Source organism: Microcaecilia unicolor, chromosome 4 (genome assembly GCF_901765095.1).
Source record: "Microcaecilia unicolor chromosome 4, aMicUni1.1, whole genome shotgun sequence".
Lineage (NCBI taxonomy): Eukaryota > Metazoa > Chordata > Amphibia > Gymnophiona > Siphonopidae > Microcaecilia > Microcaecilia unicolor.
In genome coordinates, this window is record NC_044034.1 from 7,708,463 (window position 1) to 7,731,345 (window position 22,883).

Genomic DNA, 22,883 nt, shown 5'->3' on the forward strand with positions numbered 1-22,883 from the left:
ACAATGCCAAGCCCAATGGAGGGGTTCAAAGAACACCATAGGAGCACAGCTTTAGCCTGTCAAGTAATCTGGGTCTCTTCCTGAGACTCACCTCATTATGGGATGACTCCTTCCACATTTCTTGGGTTTAAGAGACCCCAAGCTGCAGGTAAGAAACCCTGACTGGTGCTCCAGAGAATTTAGGATGGGGTTCAAGGAGCCCTAAAGTTAGGAGGCATTTCCTCAGGGTGTGTGCTTCCTCTGCATATTGCCTAGGTGACTGTCCTGACATCCTTTGCTGCATGTGACCAGCTGTCTCCCGTTCGGTTCCTGCTCTTTAAGGCATGTTTCAGGGCCCCAAACCAGATGACGGGAATATTTGCTGAGTCCCCTCAGTAAGGCAGAGGTCCCTGGGCCCTTTTCTCTACCAACCAATGCCTGGAAAACCTCATGTACACCAACTATGCTCCCCCCCCCCCCAATATTACAAAATAAATAAATGCATCAAACCCCACTCCCCCTCCAAAAATATTACAAGATTGTAAGTGCCCATGAGGTGCAGAGAAAGGCCACTGTTGTTTCAAAAGTAAAACAGAAATGTAAAAAAATCCTGCAACGTGATCATTAGGCTTGTAGTCCTGGGACCTGCCTTGGTAACAGGCTCTGGAAGGGAAAGAAACTCCAGGAAGGGTCAGGGGCAGCGAGTTGCAGGTTAGAAAGCACCTGTCCCAGTCTCCAGGCCAAATGCCGCCCTGTTTCATGCCTCTGTCACCAACAGCCTAGAAGCCAGGAGAAACCAGTTTCCCACCCCAGCAGCACTCCCAGGATTGCTGCTTTAGTGTCTCGTCTCTGCTGCCACCGGCCACGGAAGTCAACTGCCAATCCTCACATAACGTTGACACCATGTGACATGCTGTTCTTGCTCCTGGTGTTCCATCAACATTTGTGCAGTGAGGGAGATACAGGATGGTCCTTGTGAGAATTAGAAGTCAACTGATTAGCCATGCCTGCAAAAAGACAAAAAGAACACGATTGCTCATCTGTAACAGCATGAGCTTCTGAGCACAAGATTATTCATGGGATTACACACTCCTATCACTAAATACAGGAAAGCCAGCAGAGGGCATAGGAGTACCTGGTGAGACATGCTGCACGCTACTCCCCCTGTCAGTAAGGAGGGATACTGCAGGGGCTGGGGCAACAGATGGATAAGGACTGTTTCCAGCCACAGTGACTGTGAACCCACCCTATCGCCTCTCTAACAGAATTCTGCAATACACCTGAGGTTCCTTGCACACCACTTGGGAACCCCAGCTGTGGGATGGTGTTTGTAAGGAAAGGACACTGTAAAACACGGTGGGATGGACTTTACAAGGAAAAGGGAACATAACGTCTATACCTTCACAAAGGAGTCTCCTTCTTGTAGTTGAAACCAGAGGTGGGCCCCTCAAACTGCAGCTTGATGGCCTGCTTTAAGTTCAGCTGTGGGTCCAACGTGGTGATGGAGATTACAGGCTCTGGGCCAGGACTCTCCAAGATACCAGAGCTGCCAAGCTTTTGTGGAGAGTAGGAGGGGCTTCCTCCTGAGCTGTATTTTGGATTGGTCAGAATCCCATTTCGCTTCATCTCACGATCTGGCGAGCCACAGCTGGGGTAGTTGGTGAGAATGTCCCGGTACTGGCAGACCTGTGTCACCCCTAATGAGCTCATGACAGAAGACCATTTTTCTGCAGATGCTCTTCCTGGGTTATCTGTTTTGGGGAACTTCTCTGGCATGCTGGCTAAACCCATCTTCACAGGCGTGGGTGGCCCTTTCCTCATCCTTGGGCTGTCACTGGTGCTTTGGCTCAGCCCTGAGCTGGACACTGGTGGATTCTGGAGTGCTTTAGGGCTGAGGGATTCAGATATTGTGCTGTAGGGGCTGTTTTTAGCTTTGCAGCTCCTCAGGGTGGAGGTTGGCGAGACAACAGAGTGTCGGCTGCGTGGAAGGGAGTGCTGCTGTATCTGCTGTGTGAAGTTCAGGCTGTCCACAGGAACAGTCTGAGCAGTGGCCAGGGAGTGGTACGTAGAAGAGGTCAGAATGGATGAACTTTGGGAGCTCTTCACGGAAGTCTCAGATACTAGAGACTTGCACCTCTCCACAGTGGATTCTGGGGACATTGATGGTGAACTGCTGGGTACAGGCTTCTTGTCAGGGATTGATGACACCTCCCCACCCATGGTAGACGGGCTGCCAGAACTGTTGGAGGTCCCCACTGAGGACTGGGTCTTCACAGTAGATGTTTGTTGATTAGGTTCCTTGCACTGAGGTAGAGGCCCGTTGTAGGCTGGTGCTCCATACCTCTCCAGTAGCTTCATGATTCTCATGTGGCCATGCTTAGCTGCCACCCTCATTGGTGTGCGCCCGTACTGATCTGCGTGGATAGGGTCAGCTCCCTTCTCCAAAAGCATTCCTACTACTTCTGTGTGACCCTCCTGGGCAGCAATACATAAGCTTGTGGCTCCCTGGTTGCATTGGTGGTCCACATCGGCTCCGCACTCAATGAGGAACTGCACTACCACAGTGTGGCCCTGCCACGCTGCTGAGTGCAAGGCAGAGCGGCGCTCATGATCTAGTGCACCGACATCTGCACCATAGCGCACCAACACTCTTACCATCTGCATATAGCCTTGCCAGCAGGACACATGGAGCGCTGTCCGCCCATCGGGGTCCCGGGTTTCCAGATTTGCCCCATTCTCTAGCAGCAGCTCTACCATCTCCAACAGATTCTCCAGCACAAGTAGGTACGTCATAGGCCGCCCATCTGCGTCTCTCAGGTTAACATCTGCTCCTTTCCTAAGTAGGAGTTCCACCAGAGTTTTATGACCTTCTAAGGCAGCCACACACAGAGCACTCCTCCCATCATAACCCCTGGCATCAATGGGCGACTTACTCTCCAGGAGAAGTTTCACACAGTCACAGTGCCCCTCCTGTGCAGCCAGGATCAACGGGATTCGACCATCATTGTCCATCTCTGTTACCCTTGCACCTTGCTTAACCAGGGCCCGGCAGACGTTGATGTGGCCCTCAAAGGCTGCCATATGGAGAGGGGTCCAGCCCATGTCATCCCGGTGGTTCTCGTCTAAGCCACGGTCTAGTAGTGTCTGCACCACGCTCTCGTTGCCTTGTGCTGCAGCAATACTCAGAACTGTCCTGCCCTCACTGTCAATGGTGTCCACTGCTGCTCCCCAGAAAAGCAGAGTGTTCACTACTGATGTGTGGCCCATGGAGGCTGCTGCCAATAGAGGAGTCCGTCCTGTAGCATCTGCATCATCCACATCTGCCCCTCCTTCTAACAAAAGGTCAACCACATCAGCATGGCCTTCATAGGCAGCAACCAAGAGAGGGGTCATTCCATCCTGGTCCCTGTGACCCACTTCAGCTCCATGATCCAAAAGGTGGCTGACCACATCTGCATATCCTTTGCTAGCGGGAACACAGAGGGCAGCCACAGACAATGCAGTTCGTCCATCCACATCCTTGTGGTTGATGTCTGCTTCGTGCGTCAGCAGGAGCTCCACAATCTCCCGGTGGCCCATATATGCTGCTGCAATCAGGGCAGTCCTCCCTTCTGTGTCCACTTTATTGACCTTTGCCCCATGCTGTAGCAAGGTGAGGACAATGTCCTCATGGCCCCCCCAGGCAGCTGCACGCAGGGCTGTCCGATTATCAGAATCAGTGCTGTCCACATCTGCCCCTACCCGCAGCAAAGCAGCAACAGCCTCAGAGTGTCCACCCCAAGCAGCAGAGCGCAGAGCTGTCCAGCCTTCCTGGTCAGAGTGGTTGACATTGGCCCCATGAGCTATCAAGCAGTGAAGTACTTTGCTGTGGCCCTGCCTGGCTGCCAAAGTAAGTGGCGTTTGACCACTGTTGTCCTGCTCCTCAATGTCAGTACCTCGAGAGATCAGCAGTGTCACCACCTCCAGGTTACCACTGTGAGCTGCACCAGCCAGTAGCGTCCTACCATTGGAATCCTTCTGGTTGATGCTGGCCCCATTCTCCAGAAGCATACGGATGGAATCCTCCCTCTCCAGGGCTCGCTGGAAGAAGCTACAGGAAGTGTCGGCATCCTGGCTAGTGATACAGGCTCCAGCTTTAACCAGCAACTGGAGAACCTCCTGCTCCACAGGGAGGTCCAATGATAAGCAGTCTGCCACAGGTGCCCCACTCCACATCATCCAGAGCGCAAAGTGGCAAGGTTCTAGCTGTAGGTTAGAGTGCAGGAGGTGCTGGGCATACTGATAAACTTCCGTGGGTTGCAGCTCCTGGGCTCGGGAAGTAAGGCTCATGGCCAGCATGCCGTGGCCCTCGGCTGCATTACACAGGTACTTCTGAGTGCAGTATTTCACATCTAACAGCCAGTCTGCAAAGCTGTGGTGGAACAGAAGCTTGGTATGGTTGGGCCCATCCACCAGGAGTTTTGAGAGAGACTCCAATTTGCGCTGGAAATCGCCCCAGGCGGAAGGGCTCATGTTCCTTGTCCATAACGCTCTAAACAGCTCTTCCACTGTTAGGGGCTGATAGGCTGCCAGCATAATATTAAGCAAGGGCTGTACTCTGGCAAACTGCTTCTTGGTGAAAAGTCGTTGACAGAGCCACAAGTAGAGGCCATTGAGGGTCCCAGGGATGTCCCGGATCTCACGCAGCACGATGAAGTTCTCTGAAACGCCATCAAGTACACGCTCCAGATACAGGAAGCAGCCGTTGCTTTTGATGTGCAGCTGGTTGAGCATCTCGGCTGTTTCACGGGTTAGATGCTGGCGCAGGATCACCTCCTGATCTAGACGGCACAAGATGTATTGCTGTACGTCCTTCACGATGTGCGCCTTACGAAGGTCATCCAAACAGAGCCTCCGGAACCCTAGGAATGAAAGAAAGGACAGGTCAAATATTTGAAAGGTAAATGATCCTTTTCCAACCAAAAGGAAGTTATACTGCATTACATGAGGCTCATAAAGTGCAGAATCAAGTAAAATCTGAAAATATTTATTCACAGAAAAGATGTTGGACCCATGGAGCAGCTACCAGAGGTGGTGTTGGCAAAGCCCACAGGATCCTTAGTTACCAGGATGTGAGGGTAAAGCTGAGTCTGGACATGAGGAAAGGGGAGATTAGACTGGTTTAACCTGTACAACTACCGGAGGGAGCCACAGTCCTAATGAAGAAGTAGCAGTGAGCTTCCGAGAAAGCTCTGGGAACCCGCACAGAGGAACCCAAACGTCAGTGAGTAGGGGAGAGGGTAGTGAGTGGATTTCTTTTCTCAGTGAACTTGGTGGCTGTGGAGATGACAATAAAACTCAGTCATAAGATATTGAAGGAAGCCTCAGATGCTGTAAGAATTAGGGCTGCATTTCTGAAGTAGGCTCTGAAAACTGTAAGACTGTTTATTGCTGTCCTGCATGCTGTTTTAGATTCTTTAATATGTGATTTGTCAATTTGTATTTCTTGCTTAGTCTTTAATTTATTTAGGGCTGCATTTTGCTTAAAATTTGTAATCGTGATTAATCGCATGATAGAGATAAGACCTTGGCCAGTGGTAACCAATCACTTTGACCGTACCGTATATAATAATTTTACCACTGACAACAAGTCCTACCCCCTAGACACTACGCTTAGGGTACTGGATGTATTAATTGACAGTCACCTCACGTTAGAGCCTCAGGTTTCTTCAGCAGTGAAAAAATCCTTCAGGTCTCTTTGGAAGAAAGTAGTAGTAGTAGTAAGATGAGGAGAATCAGTTCATATTTCTCGCCTGATATCTTTAGACTGTTAGTTCAATCCTTGGTTTTAACTCAGTTCGATTACTGCAATTCCATCTTGGATGGATATAAGGAGGGTGTCCTAAAAGGGCTATAAATGGCCCAAAATACAGCAGCTAGGCTTGTCCTTAAGGTATCGCGTTTTGATAGAGCCACTCCATTATTATACAAGCTGCACTGGTTGTCCATTAAAGCCAGGATGATTTTTAAATTGTGTGATTTTGTATTTCAAATATTATACGGCATGACACCAGATTATATGCAACACTTAATAACTCTTCCCCTATGCAATATAACCTCTAAGGGACTACCTTGGACTTCATCTTCCAGATTGCAAGAGAGCGCGTTCGTTATAAGTCAGTTCACTCTGCTGACTTTAGATACCAGGGTGCTAAGTGGTGGAACTCACTGCCAATGGCAATCAAGGGTCAGCCTGATTACTTGGTATTTCGCAAAAGACTGAAAACTCTCCTCTTTAAGAGGTTTCTATCCATTGATGGACTGTGTTAGATTGTAACTGGCCATCAATGGTTTATTATTTAGTTCTTATTTCTATCTTATTTGTGCTACTCTGTTCTTACTTGATAATGTGCTGTATAAATGTGAAAATAAATAAATAAATATGGGGGAGGTTCCTCTCCCCAATCCCCACTGCAGCTCCTTGTGAATCTAGACAATAGAGGGTTAAATTACTGCTCAGAGTCACAAGGAGCTGTAGTATGGAAGAAAACAAAAAAAAAAAAACAGCTTTAATTGTGCAATTAAGATTTTAATAGAAATGGAGCCCTAATAGGAATGAAAGATAATGACAGCAAGGCCTGAAATGACCTGTAAGAGATTTTGGGCATGTGCGAGACTGATATTTATCAACATTCCTACACCCTTCCCCAACCCAGGAGGAAACAGTTTACAAAAATAGCAGAAAGTAACCTGGAAATGCAGATGGTGGTGGTAGGTTGAGAGGGCAGGAAAACGAAAGGATCATGGGCATTGAGGGGGGAGGGAAAGGGGAAGAGGGTGGGATGGAGGTTAGGGGGGGAGGTGGGGATGGGAGGGGGGACTTATAGAAGGTTTGAGGGGGGGGGAGAAAATGTTTTGAAATGTTGAGAGCCAATTAGTCATATCTGTTGTATTAAGTTGGAGAGGCAGAAACATATTGTGATTGTAATGTTATGGTTAATAAAAACTTATAAATTAAAAAGAAAAGAATCACGGGGAGGGGAAAAGGGTGTTGGATTGAGAACAGCAGGTTATATGTAAATGTAATCAAAGTGCACAAGTTTATTTATAGCCCATTAGGTACAGAAAAAGCACCTGTATATATCTGCAATCCCCCATTACAATGGGGGGGGGTCATCATGAAAGGGCTCTGAGTTGTGGCTGAAATGAGATCCAGCCCAGAGGGCAGGAAAGAGTGGGGACCTTTCCTGCCCTGAAAAAGCCACTAGATCATAAGGGTACCATGAGGTATGTGCTGGGAGGGCAGCCTGCGGCTGGAGGGAAGGCACTTCCACGGGGATCCCTCAGGACCCCGGGTCCATCCCCACGGGATTCCTGCTATCCCCGTTGCCATGCAGCTTTCTACTTTGGAAACTGGGCATTCTGATGCCAGGTGTGAACAAGTGCAACTGAAAAGCACGGGGAAGAATAACCCAAATTATAGCTACCCAATGCTAGGCTCGACAATAGGAGTCACCCTAGTAAAAGCATCTACAACCCTCATGAACACTACATTGAAATGATTTCATCAATGAGCTGCAGCAGTGGCCAAAATAGCTACAGAAAGTCAGGAATTATTAGGAAAGAATAAGGAGTAAAACAAAAAAAAATCACTCCCACCGTACCTGGAGTATTGTGTGCAATTCTGGTCAAGATATCGCAAAAAAAAAAAAAAAATACACAGTGGAATCAGAAAAAGTACAGAGAAGGACAACCAAAATGATAAAGGGGATGGAAGAACTGTCATATGAGGACAGGGTAACGAGGTTAGGGCTGTTTGGCTTGGAGAAGAGACAGCTGAGGAGAGATATGATAGATGGAGGTCTATAAAATCTTGAATGGAGTGGAACACGCAAATACACATCAATTATCTACCTTTTCAAAAAGTACAAAGACTGGCAGGACATTTCATGAAGTTACTAAGTAGTATATTTACCGCCTTTTTGAAGGGATTCACTCAAGGTGATGTACAGTAAGAATAAATCAAACATACATGAGTAATAGACTATTACAGAAGTAAAAATATTCAAATAACGATACAAAGTAGTACACTACTTACAATTTAGAACAAATCAAGAGAAATATTTTTTTTACTCAAGCATAGTTAAGCTCTGGTACTCAATGCTGGAAGATGTGGTAAAAGCAGTTAAAACACAAGTTGTTGATGGCTCTCTCATTCTCCCTGTCTCCTCAGCTCGAAACCTTGGGGTCATCTTTGACTCTTCTCTCTCCTTCTCTGCTCATATCCATCAGACCGCCGACCTGTCATTTCTTTCTTTACAACATCCGTAAAATCCGCCCCTTTCTTTCCGAGCACTCTACCAAAACCCTCATCCACACCCTTGTCACCTCTCGTTTAGACTACTGCAATCTGCTTCTTGCTGGCCTCCCACTTAGTCACCTCTCCCCTCTCCAGTCGGTTCAAAACTCTGCTGCCCGTCTCGTCTTCCGCCAGGGTCGCTTTACTCATACTACCCCTCTCCTCAAGTCGCTTCACTGGCTCCCTATCCGTTTTCGCATCCTGTTCAAACTTCTTCTACTAACCTATAAATGTACTCACTCTGCTGCTCCCCAGTATCTCTCCACACTCGTCCTTCCCTACACCCCTTCCCGTGCACTCCGCTCCATGGATAAATCCTTATCTGTTCCCTTCTCCACTACTGCCAACTCCAGACTTCGCGCCTTCTGTCTCGCTGCACCCTACGCCTGGAATAAACTTCCTGAGCCCCTACGTCTTGCCCCATCCTTGGCCACTTTAAATCTAGACTGAAAGCCCACCTCTTTAACATTGCTTTTGACTCTTAACCACTTGTAACCACTCGCCTCCACCTACCCTCCTCTCCTCCTTCCCGTTCACATTAATTGATTTGATTTGCTTACTTTATTTATTTTTTGTCTATTAGATTGTAAGCTCTTTGAGCAGGGACTGTCTTTCTTCTATGTTTGTGCAGCGCTGCGTACGCCTTGTAGCGCTATAGAAATGCTAAATAGTAGTAGTAAGTTTTTAAAAGGTTTGGACAACTTTCTGGAGGAAAAGTCCATAAACAGATATTAAGCAAATCTGGGGGAAGTATAATGAAATCTTACGAGCTTCCCAGGTGTTTGGTAATGTGGACTGGACACTGTTGGAAGCAGGATACTGGGCTAGGTAGTCCTTTGGTCTAACCCAGCATAGAAATTCATGTTTTTACTAACAGTATAAAAAGCAAAAAATGCACTTGAAACAGGTGATGATTTTCCCAAGCTGCAAAGGTCTTAAATACAAATCAACTTACACATCCAGCTTTTCCTACATAAGCACACAACTGTGGAACGCATTACCAATAGCCTTGAAAACAACGTACGACCACCTAAACACACGGAAATTACTAAAGACTACCCTGTTCGAAAAGGCATACCCTACCGACCCAACCTAAACGCCTGATCCCTGCAACACAACAAAAGCAACTCTTCCGCAAACTGTTCCACATGAACTCTTCATTACCACAACATCGCTTTGTATTTGTTCACACCGGAGTCTGCGAACACCTTTCCGGTACTATGTAAGCCACATTGAGCCTTAAAATAGGTGGAAAAATGTGGGACACAAATGTAACAAATAAATAAATAAAAATGTTTCTCTGACCACATTTTAATCTTACTGCAAGTAAAACTAGCCCAAAGTACAAATGAAGAAGGAGAGCACTAGAGATTAAATTTGGGTTTATTCCCAAAACAGGAAGTATTGCTGGAGGCAGAGCAAAAATGAGCAGATTATAACAATGTGGGGGATGAGATGTGGGGAAGGTGCTCATCCAATTAACTTCGAGATACAAGAAATGACGAGAACAGGACCTAAAGGACTTGTATGAGGAATTTGGGAAAAGGCAAAAAGGTCATGTAGAGAAAGGGGGAAAGAAAGCTTATCATAGAATAGATGGAAACGAGGTAGACCACCGATGTGCTGGAGATGGAAAAGTGGAATATTTAATGAGACTCTCTAAAAGCCATTTTCTAGAACATGGTCACCGGATGGACCAGCTGCTGGCCTGGCCATTATAGAAAAGGAAGGCATCAAGGTTAGTACGGGAGACTGAAGGAGCAGGGAAAGTTAAACTTAGAAAACAACAAAAAAAACAGCAGACAAAGTTTGCAATTCTATCAATTTTTAGATTCTTCCAAGGATAGCTCTGATCAGGAGGTATGGAGCGATATATAAAGGGGGCACAATTACCAGTGGTTAGAGACGATGCTAGGCAATTGCTGGTTGGGAGGTGGAAGCAGCTGGAGATGATGGGTTCCCGATGGGATACTATAAAAAAAGAAAAAGTCTGGGGCATTGGGGGTGCTTCTGCATGAACTATGAATGAGGCTCTAAATGGGAAGTGACTCCATGAGACCACATTCAAGGCCAACGTATTATAAGTACATAAGTAAGTACATAAGTAATGCCACACTGGGAAAAGACCAAGGGTCCATCGAGCCCAGCATCCTGTCCATGACAGCGGCCAATCCAGGCCAAGGGCAAATAAGGAAACCCCCCAGATAAATGTGAGTTACTGTCCCACTGCTTTACTCAACTGTGATGCCAAGACTGGAGAATGTGTTACCTAAATTGCCAACCCTGACCAGCCAGGGTTCATGAAAAGGATAAGACAAGATGAGTGATTCATGTCTTACACTGGCTAAAGATGAAGCAAGAATAAAGCAAGAGAAGGCATTGTGTGTGGCCTCGGATGCAGAGAAAGCTTTCAACTGGGAACAGTAGGGTTTCCTGCACACCCTGTTGGAGAGGCAGGGCACGGGTGATCCTTTACGCAGTTGGGTGAAGGCATTGTATTTGAGGCCCTGCTCATACATAACGCTGAATGGGACTAGGTCCAATGAGGGACCCGTCAAGGGTGCCCTTCCTCTATCCCTTACATTATTTGTGTTTGCCATTGAGCCCAAGGCTGCTCATATGAGAAAATACACCCGATAAGACCTGGTACAACTAGCCACAAAGTTATGCTGATGATACATCGATCCTTATAGGCAAACTGATTCAATCTCTCCCTAACTCAGGTTGTAAACTGAACGTTGGGGAAAATGGAGGCTTTAGTGGTGGCTATTAGGAAGAGGGCCTGGCCAGAGGAATTTCCTTTCAAATGGGTATCTGGAATTCAGATACTTAGTAGAGGTGTGAATCTTGGCCGACATGGGGCAGCTTGTCAAACTCAACCACTCCCCACTGATGGAAAGAATTCAGGCTGATCTAAGGTCCTCAATGACACCGAGTTGATAAGGGGAAAAGATTGCCACATATAAAAAGATGATTCTTCCCCAACTGACGTTCTTGTTCAGCCTGTTACCTATCTTTGTGCCAGTCCATTATTCACAGCAGTGGCAGAAGAATTTACAAAAATTCACATGGCATGGGGTAGGGGGAAGCTTAATATTTTACTGAGTCCAATGGATCCGTTTGACGTTTGTGGTGAAGGTCCTGCAATGGTTCAATGGTTTCTTAAAGTCAAGACAATATCAAGTCAAGTTATCTGGTAACATTTCTTCACCCTGGCTCTCTGTGTGTGGGGTGCCCAGAGTTTCCCCCTTTCTCCCATTCTGTTTAATATAATGATGGTCCCATTAGGTAGATTATTCGAATCAAATGGCTTGAATACCTTTATTTACGCTGATGATGTCACTATATAACAGACCCTGCCCCTGGTCCTTACACTGTAAATTACAGACCCCACAGTTCTCCTGCTGATCTATAACAGACCCTGACACTGTAAATGACTTGTTGGGCAGACTGGATGGACCGTTCAGGTCTTTATCTGCCGTCATTTACTATGTTACTATGTTGATATATAACAAACCTCTGCCCCTGGTCCCTGCACTGGTAAGTTGGAGACTCTCTAGTCCTTATGCTGATAAGTTACAGACCATTCTTCATCCCTGTTTTCTGCACTGATATATCCACTGGCTTGAATATAACTGACCCCTGGTTCCCCCAGTTCCTGAGTGACCTGGTAGTGGTAAGTTCACAGATCTTACCAGAGAACAGCTTGGTGATAAATTTATTCTGCCTGCGTGCCGAGCACACCAGGAGCAGCCAGGATGGAAAGAGCTCCTGGTGATTGGACAGGAGCTCAGCGATGCTTTGGCTCTTCCCCGACGGCTTCCATTCACCATCTTTGAAGCAGCTGCTCTCGTCCACCGAATCCACCAGCAGAAGCAGGTTCTGAGAAGGGGGCTGAAGATCCAAGAGGGGCAGCAGAACAGCCCTGAAAGAGGGAAGGAATACAGAACACTGCAATCTCAGGAGCCACAAGAAATGCAGACAGAAAAAATGACAGCAGATAGAGATCAAATGGCCTATGCAGTCTTGCCGTCCACACCATCACAGAGCTGCCAAAGGGGCCCAATTTTTAAGAGAGAGATTTCAGGTCATGCCCTTAGCCCTACCCCACTCTGCCTTGGCACCACCCTCTGACACACCTCAATCCCAAGGCCATTCCAGAAAATACTTTATTTACACCAGTGACAGCAGGGATAGGTAAGAGGAAGTGTTTCAGTGCATTCTATTACACCTCTATCCATCATCTATTCACCTCAGAGGCGTAACTGCAAAGGAGGCCTCGGCACCCCCCCCCCCCCAATTTGGACTTAAGCCCCCTCCAAAATTGCGGCACCTGTTGAATCACTGGCAGAGATGCCCAAGCCCCGCCAGCAAAAGAGGTCCACTGCCCAAGCCCCGTACCGTGCTGTTTGACCCGTGCGAATGTCGGCAGTGTACTTCAACTGCCAATGCCACACTTCTGCGTATGATCAGTTCAGGCGCTTGAAAATGGAAAATAAGACGATACCTTTTTATTGGACTAGCCTAATACATGCTTCAATTAGCTTTCAGAGGTCAAAACCTCCTGCCCAGCTCAGGTCAGGACAGTATACTGCTGTTATGGTATCCTCACCTGACCTGAGGAAGGCCAAAATGTATTAAAATTAGTCCAATATAAAAGGTATCACCTTATTTTCCATCTTGTGTTTTATTTGTAATTATTAGCCTTTGTTAACACAGCTACCACATTACTTTATCCTAAATTAAAAATAAAATTCTTTTTTTTTTCTACCTTTGTTGGCTGGTGGTTTTCTTTTTCTAATCCTGTTGGTCCCAGTCTTTGATTTCTGCTTTCCTTTACCTTCTTCTTAACTCTCTTGCCAGGGTTTCCTGTCCATTTGCCTTTTCTTCAATTCTTTTCCTCTCTCTCTGTCCAGATTTAATTCATTCTTACTATCCAGTCTTTAATATCCCTCTTTTTACTTTGTCTGCTTATAGCTTTTCCTCTTTCCCTCACCCTGGTTCTCTCCTATGTCCAGGGCCGGTCTTAAGCAGGGGTGACAGGGCCGGCTGCACAGGGCCTCATGCGTCCCAGAAGCTCCATGGTGGTGGCCCCAGCATGTCTCTCTCTCTCTTTTTCCCCACCTGAAATCCAACATCTCTCCCTCCCTCCCAGATCCTCTAAACTTGTTTCAATTCTGGCGCCGGCTGCAAATAAGCCACAATACTGTGGTCAGCGTCAGAGCCTTCCTCTCTGCCAGTCCTGCTCCTGCAGAAGCAGAAAGTTACCTCATAGAAGGTGGGACCTAGCAGAGGGAAGACCCTTACTCCGGCCACAGCAGTGTGCCTTAATTTCAGCTGGTACTGGGGATGAGGCAAATTTAGAGGATCCAGGAGGGAGGGAAAGACACTGAATTCAAGGTGGTGGGGAGAAGGGAGAAAGAGAAGCTGGGGGAGGGGTGAGGGAGGAAGAAGGACGGACAGGGAGATGGAGATATGCTGGACTATGGAGGGGGGAGAACTGCAAGATGGAGATGTGCTAAACCCGTGGGGACGGGACGGGACTAGAGAGAGATGGAAATGTGCTGGACCTAGGGGGGGGGGCTGGAGGGAGATGGAAATGTGCTGGACCTGGGGGGGGGGGGCTGGAGGGAGAAGAAGTGCTGGATGGGGAGAGGGATTTGGAGGGAAATGTGCCAGACGGGGGGAGGGGGTTGGAGGGAGATGGAGATGTGCCAGATCGGGGGGGGGGGGGGTGGAGGCAGATAGACTGGACAGGGAAGAAGGACACTGTTCCCTCTAAGCTCATCGAGAGTCCTCCATCTGCAATACTGCCAGTGGGGGGGGGGGGGGGGGGGTTAGGTGTTTTCACTAGGGACAGGCAGGTTCCCTGGAGTCCTGCAGAACTTGGTTATTCATCACTATTGAAAATATAATAGTGAAAAAGCACCCTCCACTGGCAGAAATGTAGGTGGAAGACTCCCGATCAGCTTAGAGGGAATAGTGGGGGGGGGGGGGGGGGCATGGAGGGAGATGGAGATGTGCTGGCCTGGGGAGGAGGGCTGAAGGGAGAGGGACATGTTCTGGACCTGCCAGGAAGGGAAACACAAGAACGGGAAGAGAAAGAGAGACCAGACTAGGGAAGAGACAGAGAGCAGATCGAGGAGGGGTGGGGTGGAGAGTGGAACATAGGAGGAGAGATGCTGGACCCACAGATGGAGAGAAGGACCATGAGGGGTGGGGGGAAGGGGATAGAGAGGAATAAATGCTACACCTGGGGTGTGGGAGGGATAGAGAGGGATAAATACTGGGGTGTGGGAGGAAGGGAAGAGAGAGGGGAGGGACAGGGCACAAACAAGGAATGCTGGAAAAGGGGTGGATAGGGACACTAAGAGGGCAGATGCTGAACAGGGACAAAGAGGAGAGATGCTGGACAGGGGCACAGAGAGAAGATGGATGACAGACATGGAGAGAGAAGAAATGTCAAATGGACAGGAAACCCAGGAAAAGCAGAAGAGACACAGACCAAATCGAACAGAAAAATAAAATGCTCAGACTATAAAGGTAGAAAAAAATGTATTTTAAATTTATCAGTTGGAACACCGTCACAAAAGTGGCACTGCTGAGGTCTACGGTATATTTGCATTATATTGGAGGTACTTTATGTATTAGCTTTGGGAAATGTGTATCTCTGATACCTTGCATTTCCATTTCTGTTTCTCTAGTATTGCTGTATATGCAGAGTCTGACTCCTTGAGATTTCCAGTTCAGATTTCTGTCTTCATATCTCTGTTACTGGTCTGTGAGTCCTTGTTTCTTATTTGTTGATGGTCTGTCTGTGTTTTGCACGTGTGAGCAAGGCTTGTTATTCTGAGTTTCTGTATAGTCATGTTTAGCAGTCAAATTTGTTCTGTTTTCTCACTAGATAGTGTATTAGGGTTTTAGGGTCAGGTGTAATATTTACAGTGCTGCCTTTTCACAGATAAGGTTGTTTCTCTTTGAGTCCTGGGAGTTAGTGCTGTTATGGTACAGTAAGGTTCTGAGGACCAGAAGATCAAAAACCCCATGCAGGGCAATAGCGCCCCTAGGATCAAAGCTAACAGCAGGCAAAATCATGCACACTATTAGCTCTGATCATAGAGGTACTTCTGTGGGAGGATTTTTGCTTCGGCATGTGCAGAAGACACACAATCCTCCCGCAGAAGTTGCTTGACAGGTCTGGGCTGTCAAAAAAGGGAAAGGGAAATGGGACTTGATATACTGCCTTTCTATGGTTTTTGTAACATGATTTATATAGTATATACATGTACTTATTTGTACCTGGGGCAATGGAGGGTTAAGTGGTTTATCCAGAGTCACAAGGAGCTGCAGTGGGAAATGAACCCAGTTCCCCAGAATCAGAGTCCACTGCACTAACCACTAGGCTACTCCTCCACTAGCAACATTCCATGTAGAATCTCAAATAGTAGCAACAGAATCTAAAACAGTAGCAACATTCCATTTAGAATCTCAAATAGTAGCAACGGAATCTCAAACAGTAGCAACATTCCATGTAGAAACTCAAATCGTAGCAACATTCCATGTAGAATCTCAACTAGTAGCAACAGAATCTCAAACAGTAGCAACATTCCATGTAGAATCTCAAAAGTTTCAAATAGTAGCAACATTCCATGTAGAAACTCAAATCGTAGCAACATTCCATGTAGAATCTCAACTAGTAGCAACAGAATCTCAAACAATAGCAACATTCCATGTAGAATCTCAAATGGTAGCAATATTCCATGTAGAATCTCAAAAGTTTCAAATAGTAGCAACATTCCATGTAGAATCTCAAACAGTAGCAACATTCCATGTAGAATCTCAAATAGTAGCAACAGAATCTCAAACAGCAGCAACATTCCATGTGGAATCTCAAATAGTAGCAACGGAATCTCAAACAGTAGCAACATTCCATGTAGAAACTCAAATCGTAGCAACATTCCATGTAGAATCTCAACTAGTAGCAACAGAATCTCAAATAGTAGCAACACTCCATGTAGAATCTCAAATAGTAGCAACGGAATCTCAAACAGTAGCAACATTCCATGTAGAATCTCAAATGGTAGCAACATTCCATGTACAATCTCAAAAGTTTCAAATAGTAGCAACATTCCATGTAGAATCTCAAATAGTAGCAACAGAATCTCAAACAGCAGCAACATTCCATGTGGAATCTCAAATAGTAGCAACGGAATCTCAAACAGTAGCAACATTCCATGTAGAAACTCAAATCGTAGCAACATTCCATGTAGAAACTCAACTAGTAGCAACAGAATCTCAAATAGTAGCAACACTCCATGTAGAATCTCAAATAGTAGCAACGGAATCTCAAACAGTAGCAACATTCCATGTGGAATCTCAAATAGTAGCAACACTCCATGTAGAATCTCAAATTGTAGCAACAGAATCTCAAACAGTAGCAACTACTACTTAACATTTCTAGAGCGCTACTAGGGTTACGCAGCGCTGTACAGTTTAACAAAGAAGGACAGTCCCTGCTCAAAGGAGCTTACAATCTAAAGGACAACAGCAACATTCCATGTAGAATCTCAAATAGGGAAAGGAAAATGGGACTTGATATACCACCTTTTTGTGGTTTTTGCAGCTACATTCAAAGGGGTTTACATAGTATATACAGGTACTTATTTGTATCTGGGGCAATGGAGGGTTAAGTAAATTGCCCAGAATCACAAGGGGCTACAGTGGGAATTGAACCCAGGTCTCCAGTATCAAAGTCTGTTGCACTAATCACTAAGCTACTCTGTTACTACTACTACTACTATTTAGCATTTCTATAGCGCTACAAGGCGTACGCAGCGCTGCACAAACATAGAAGAAAGACAGTCCCTGCTCAAAGAGCTTACAATCTAATAGACAAAAAATAAAGTAAGCAAATCAAATCAATTAATGTGTACAGGAAGGAGGAGAGGAGGGTAGGTTGAGGCGAGTGGTTACAAGTGGTTACGAGTCAAAAGCAATGTTAAAGAGGTGGGCTTTCAGTCTAGATTTAAAGGTGGCCAAGGATGGGGCAAGACGTAGGGGCTCAGGAAGTTTATTCCAGGCGTAGGGTGCAGCGAGACAGAAGGCGCGAAGTCTCCTCCACTCCCAGATGTGTCAAACATACCAATGTGGGCTGGAGGTCTGGTGGACCTCCAGTTCCCCCCAGCCCCCCCTCCCCTGGACAGAGACCCTGATGGTCTAGCACCACCCCTCCCCACTGACTGACCGACCCACCCATCCCCAACCCCGCAGAAGACCCAATCCCCAAGAGAAGAGAGGGCTACAGGTCCAGTGGACCTCCATCATTCACCTGGTGGTCTAGCGGCCCTGAACCCCTAGGTTCCTTCAAATGATGGAAGAGGGAGTAGCACCTCCCTCCTCCTTTCAGCGCCGCCACCAAAATTGCGGTGCCCTGCTGGGCAGCCCTGTCCAGTGAATCCCAGGATGCATTGGGTAGGGTGCTGCCATTTTGGAGGCGGTGCTGGAAGGAGGGGGAAATGCTACGCCCTCCTCTGTCATCTGAAGATGGGGCCACTAGACCACCTGGTGGGGGTTGGAGGTCCACCGGACCTCTAGCCCTCTTTTCTGTCAGGGGGGTTGGGTCTCTTGTGGGTGGGGCGGTCGGTCAGTCAGTTAGTTGGGGGTCTGCTATGATGGGGGGGGCCTCTGTTAGTATGCAGATGCATGCTGGACAGGGCTTCCCATTCCTCCCCAATGCTTTGTGAACTCTAAAACCACCTCTGAGCTGGTGTAGCAACACCCTTGTTTGGAGTACTGAGCACTGGGGAGGAATAGAAATCTCCCCTGTTTAGCCTGCATTTGCATGCTATTAGTGTTCAGAGCCAGTGAGCGCGTTGTTACATGCGCTCGCCAGCTCTGATCTGGGTCGAAGGCAAACACGGGTGTTAGTCCAGCATTAATGGCTTTAGTGCCTGGGTTTGCTTTTGATCATCTGGTCCCGAGTGTGTTTTTGCAGTGGAGGGATTGTATGTTGGCCTTAGTGACTTCAAAACTTTAATTTTAGTTTGACACTTAACCTAGTTTGACCATCCACACCTACTGTTGCAGCCTTCCGTCACCCTGCCCCTCTACAACCAAATGTCCACAGGAAAAAATTGATACACGTATGTTCATTGGATGATTGTTTAACAAACCCTGGGATTCCGGAATCTTGCTACTCTTTGGGTTTCCGGAATCTTGCTACTCTTTATCCTTTTCCCTTATTTGTCCTGTTTGTCCTAATTAGATTGTAAGCTCTGTGGAGCAGGGACTGTCTCTTCATGTTCAAGTGTACAGCGCTGCGTACGTCTAGTAGCGCTTTAGAAATGATAAGTAGCAGTAGTAAGTCTTTGGGATTCCGGAATCTTGCTACTCTTCGTCCTTTTCCCTTATTCGCTAGTTTTTGAGATTCTGGAATCTTGCTATTCTTTGTCCTTATCCCTTATTTGTCCTGTTTGTCCTAATTAGATTGTAAGCTCTGTGGAACAGGGGCTGTCTCGTCATGTTCAAGTGTACAGTGCTGCGTACGTCTAGTAGCGTTATAGAAACGATAAGCAGTAGTAGTAGTCTTTGGAATTCCGGAATCTTGCTACTTTTTGGGATTCCAGAATCTTGCTATTCTTTGGAATTCTAGAATCTTGCTATTCGTTGGGATTCCGGAATCTTGCTACTCTTTGGGTTTCCGGAATCTTGCTACTCTTTGTCCTTATCCCTTGTTTGTCCTGTTTGTCTGTCCTAATTAGATTGTAAGCTCTGTCGAGCAGGGACTGTCTCTTCATGTTCAAGTGTACAGCGCTGCGTACGTCTAGTAGCGTTATAGAAATGATAAGCAGTAGTAGTAGTAGAACCGCCCTGCAAGTGGCCACTTTCACTTTGTTATCCACTTGGAGGACATTTTCAGACATGTTAGTCTGACTGGGAATTAGAGGTAGAAAGAGTGACCCATCAGTCATACTGTGTACACTTTTATCTGCGCAAGAAAACAAAGCCTTGTGGGGGGGGGGGGGTTAAGTCAGGAAAGAAAACTACGACCATGATTTCTCTGAGGATAGTATGCTTCTAGAAAGCCCAGGTACTTTCATGCCCAGTATATTACAGTGCCCAAGGCACGCTCTCTGCCCCCTTTATGGATTCCTTTGGCAACGCATGTCAAGGTTGTGAAGTCAATAAAGCAAAACTCTCTACACCAATCCCAGCTCTCAGCTCCTCTGTTTGGTGTGGCCAGAGACAGGAGACTGGGCCACTGGGTCTGACCCAGATTAGAAATTCTTGTCATAAATACGTACGGGCACACCTTACTCCCTTCACCAACACTGCAACTGCTCCAGGACCTGCCTGACCTCTAAACAGATGCTGGCAATGGCCGAACACCCACCGTTGATTAAATGCAGCTGATTCCCCAGAAGACAGAATTGGTCTAAGGGAGGAGGAAAAGACAGAAAACAGTCACGGTGTCTCACCTCTTGAAGGCTTCATCTGGGTCTCTCTCACACTCGCTGGGGTTCAGGACACTTTGCACAGCTGGGTCCTGCAGCTTCGGCCCATATCCCTGAATCAGCGGGCACCTCTGGATCTGTTCCAACAGCCTAAGAATGAACTCCCTGACCGACAGCGTCCGCACACTGTAGGCCTGGCAGAAGTGGTAGCCCAGGACCCTGCCACTGAGCCGTACCTTCCGCCCCTGCTCGGAGGTGGGCCACAGCACCTCCGTGCACAGCGCCGATTTGCCGCTGCCCAAGCCGCCGGTGATAAGGACGCCATTGTTGTGCTCGCTGTGGCTGCCGCTACTCCGACCCTCCAAGCAGTGCTGCAGCCTTTGCAGGGCCCATTCCCGGCAGTAAAATGGCTTGCCCCGAAGCAGGCTGTCACTCATTTCCCCAGCACGGGCAGCAGTGACCCGTGGCGCAGCCCGGGCATGCTTGAGTCCTAGAGAGGCAAAGGACGGCTACAGCTGTTCTCCTCAGCAAGGGAAGCAATTTCCTGCCTGTGGCTGGAGACTCCCTACAGCTCCTCCGATACCAGGCATGTCAGAACATGCAGAAACCTAGCAGGAGAGAGAAAGACAGACAGCAAAAAGGACATTAACTCCTTCCCGAGGACAGAACATAAACAAATAAAAAACATGTCCCCTCTGCAATATCTGGTCCCCATTTTATGCCACTCCTGAGAGATACCAAGTTAGCCAGTTCCAGGCTGCAGATTTCTGACACCCCATCGTAAAGCATTATGGGACTTGCAGGACTGACTTCAATAAGCAGGATCAGGCACTACAAATCCCACACTGCTTTGGGATGTTAGCTGAAAACCAGGACTAGCCAAAAAAAAAAAGTCTCTCACCTGCGAATAAGCCCAGGCAGAGCGATGTCAGAGGCAGGATGTGATACAATCTGTGATGTGGCTCTTCCCAAGCGGAGGAAGAAGTTCAGAAACCAGCACTTGAATGTTATTGACCTACGGCTGAGGCTTATCACTGTCTCATTAGTGGCACAAAGAGGGAAAGGTTTTTTTTTTTGTTACATTTGTACCCCGCGCTTTCCCACTCATGGCAGGCTCAATGCGGCTTAGGTACTTATTTTGTACCTGGGGCAATGGAGGGTTAAGTGACTTGCCCAGAGTCACAAGGAGCTGCCTGTGCCTGAAATGGGGGAATTGAACTCAGTTCCTCAGGACTAAAATCCACCACCCTAACCACTAGGCCACTCCTCCACTGTTGCTACTATTTGAGATTCTACATGGAATGTTGCTATTCCACTAGCAACATTCCATGTAGAATCTCCAATAGTAGCAACATTCCATGTAGAATCTCCAATAGTATCTATTTTATTTTGTTATATTTGTACCCCCGCGCTTTCCCACTCATGGCAGGCTCAATGCGGCTTACATGGGGCAATGGAGGGTTAAGTGACTTGCCCAGAGTCACAAGGAGCTGCCTGTGCCGGGAATCGAACTCAGTTCCTCAGTTCCCCAGGACCAAAGTCCACCACCCTAACCACTAGGCCACTCCTCCATAGGATTAATATCTGATTACATATGATGGATCTAGGATCACCCCTTCCTCTCCCCAACCACTAACCTTCTATTATTATTACTGCATTAACCCCTCAAGAAGACAAATACAGAATCTGACGTGAGTTTATATATTCCAGGGGATGCCAAGACATAGCTTCCTATGATATCACCACAAGGCACACCAGGACTCCACCAGGTGAGCTGTAAGAGGGGCAGCTTCCCTTCCAACCTCCCCCCCCCCCCACCCCATGAGACCTGACCCAGGCTCCTGGGATTGGCTTTTCGCCTCATCTGAAGAAGACCCCCAGCCTGTCATCCCTATGTCAAACCTTGGGTGCCTAAACTACAAGGTCCAAAGGCCCCCTATGGATCTCAGATAATGGAAATGTTCTGTTCATCTGCCACCTTTCTTCAATACAGTCAAATCCAGAGCAAGTCACAAAACATAACAATAAACAAATAAACATCATAAAAATATATGAAATAAATAATATCCCATGTGCACCAGCTGTACTGTGAGACTTGTATACATACATCCACTCCCATAACTTCTGAGTGTGGACAAAACCACATTTCACATATATAAAACGTATTTAGATTTCTCAAAACCCAACCTTTTCTCTAAGAACAGATGGACAAGGGCTGGATTTGATCAGAACAGTCCAAAAGAAATCCACAGCTGCAGAATGGTACTGGTTGAGCGCATATTTTCAAAGCACTTAGACTTACAAAGTTACATAGAGGCATATTTTGAAAGCACAAAGACTTTAAAACTACATAGGGGCGTATTTTCAAAGCACATAGACTTTTAAAGTTACATAGAGGGACATTTTCAATATGACGTCTAAGTCCGAAGATCTGAATAGGAAAGAAGGTCATTTTCAAAAAAGAAAAACATCTCTCTTTTCATTTCGTAAATACAAGGTTTTGTGACTTGGATGCTTTGGTTTTTGGTCCATTTTCAAACAAAAAACGTCCAAGTGCAAAATGCACAAAATCAAGCCATTGGGGATGTAGGAGGAGCCAACATTTTTAGTAGACTGGTCCCTCAGACATCCCAGGAAAGCAGTAGGGCACCCTAGAGGGCACTGCAGTGGGCTTCATAAAATGCACCCAGGTACACATCTCACCATTGCTCCCTTATCTTGTCTGCTGAGCCCCCCAAAACCCACTACTCCCAACTGTACATCACTACCATAGCCCTTAAGGGGGAAGGGGGCACCTATATGTGGGTTTCTGGTGAGTTTTGGAGGGCTCACAGTTTCCTCCACAAGTGTAACAGGTAGGGAGAGGTATGGGCCTGGATCCACCTGTCTGCAGTGCACTGCACCCTACTACTACTACAAATCATTTCTATAACGCTACCAGTCGTATGCAGCGCTTCACAATTGAACATGAAGAAAAGACAGTCCCTGCACAAAAGAGCTTACAATCTAAATCAGGACAGACAGACAAGACAAATAAGGGTAGGACAGACAGATAGGACACATAGGGAAAAGGGACTATTGAAGAGAGGAAGACAAGATAAAGGTTACCAACA

At 46.9% G+C, this 22,883-nt stretch overlaps 1 protein-coding gene across 3 annotated transcripts in view; it reads right to left on the reverse strand.

Moving 5' to 3' along the window:
- Window positions 1-495: 495 nt before the first annotated feature.
- LOC115468273 (ankyrin repeat domain-containing protein 50-like) overlaps window positions 496-22,883 on the reverse strand; it is a 74,051-nt gene continuing 51,663 nt past the window's right edge. For all 3 annotated transcript variants that reach the window (XM_030199861.1, XM_030199860.1, XM_030199859.1), the window contains exons 3-6: window positions 19,795-20,378; window positions 12,013-12,242; window positions 1,379-4,880; window positions 496-986 (exon numbers count right to left, since the gene is read on the reverse strand). In XM_030199861.1, the coding sequence (XP_030055721.1) occupies window positions 1,381-4,880; window positions 12,013-12,242; window positions 19,795-20,207 (4,143 nt within the window). In that variant the 5' untranslated portion in view covers window positions 20,208-20,378 and the 3' untranslated portion in view covers window positions 496-986; window positions 1,379-1,380. The remainder of the gene's footprint in view (window positions 987-1,378; window positions 4,881-12,012; window positions 12,243-19,794; window positions 20,379-22,883) is intronic.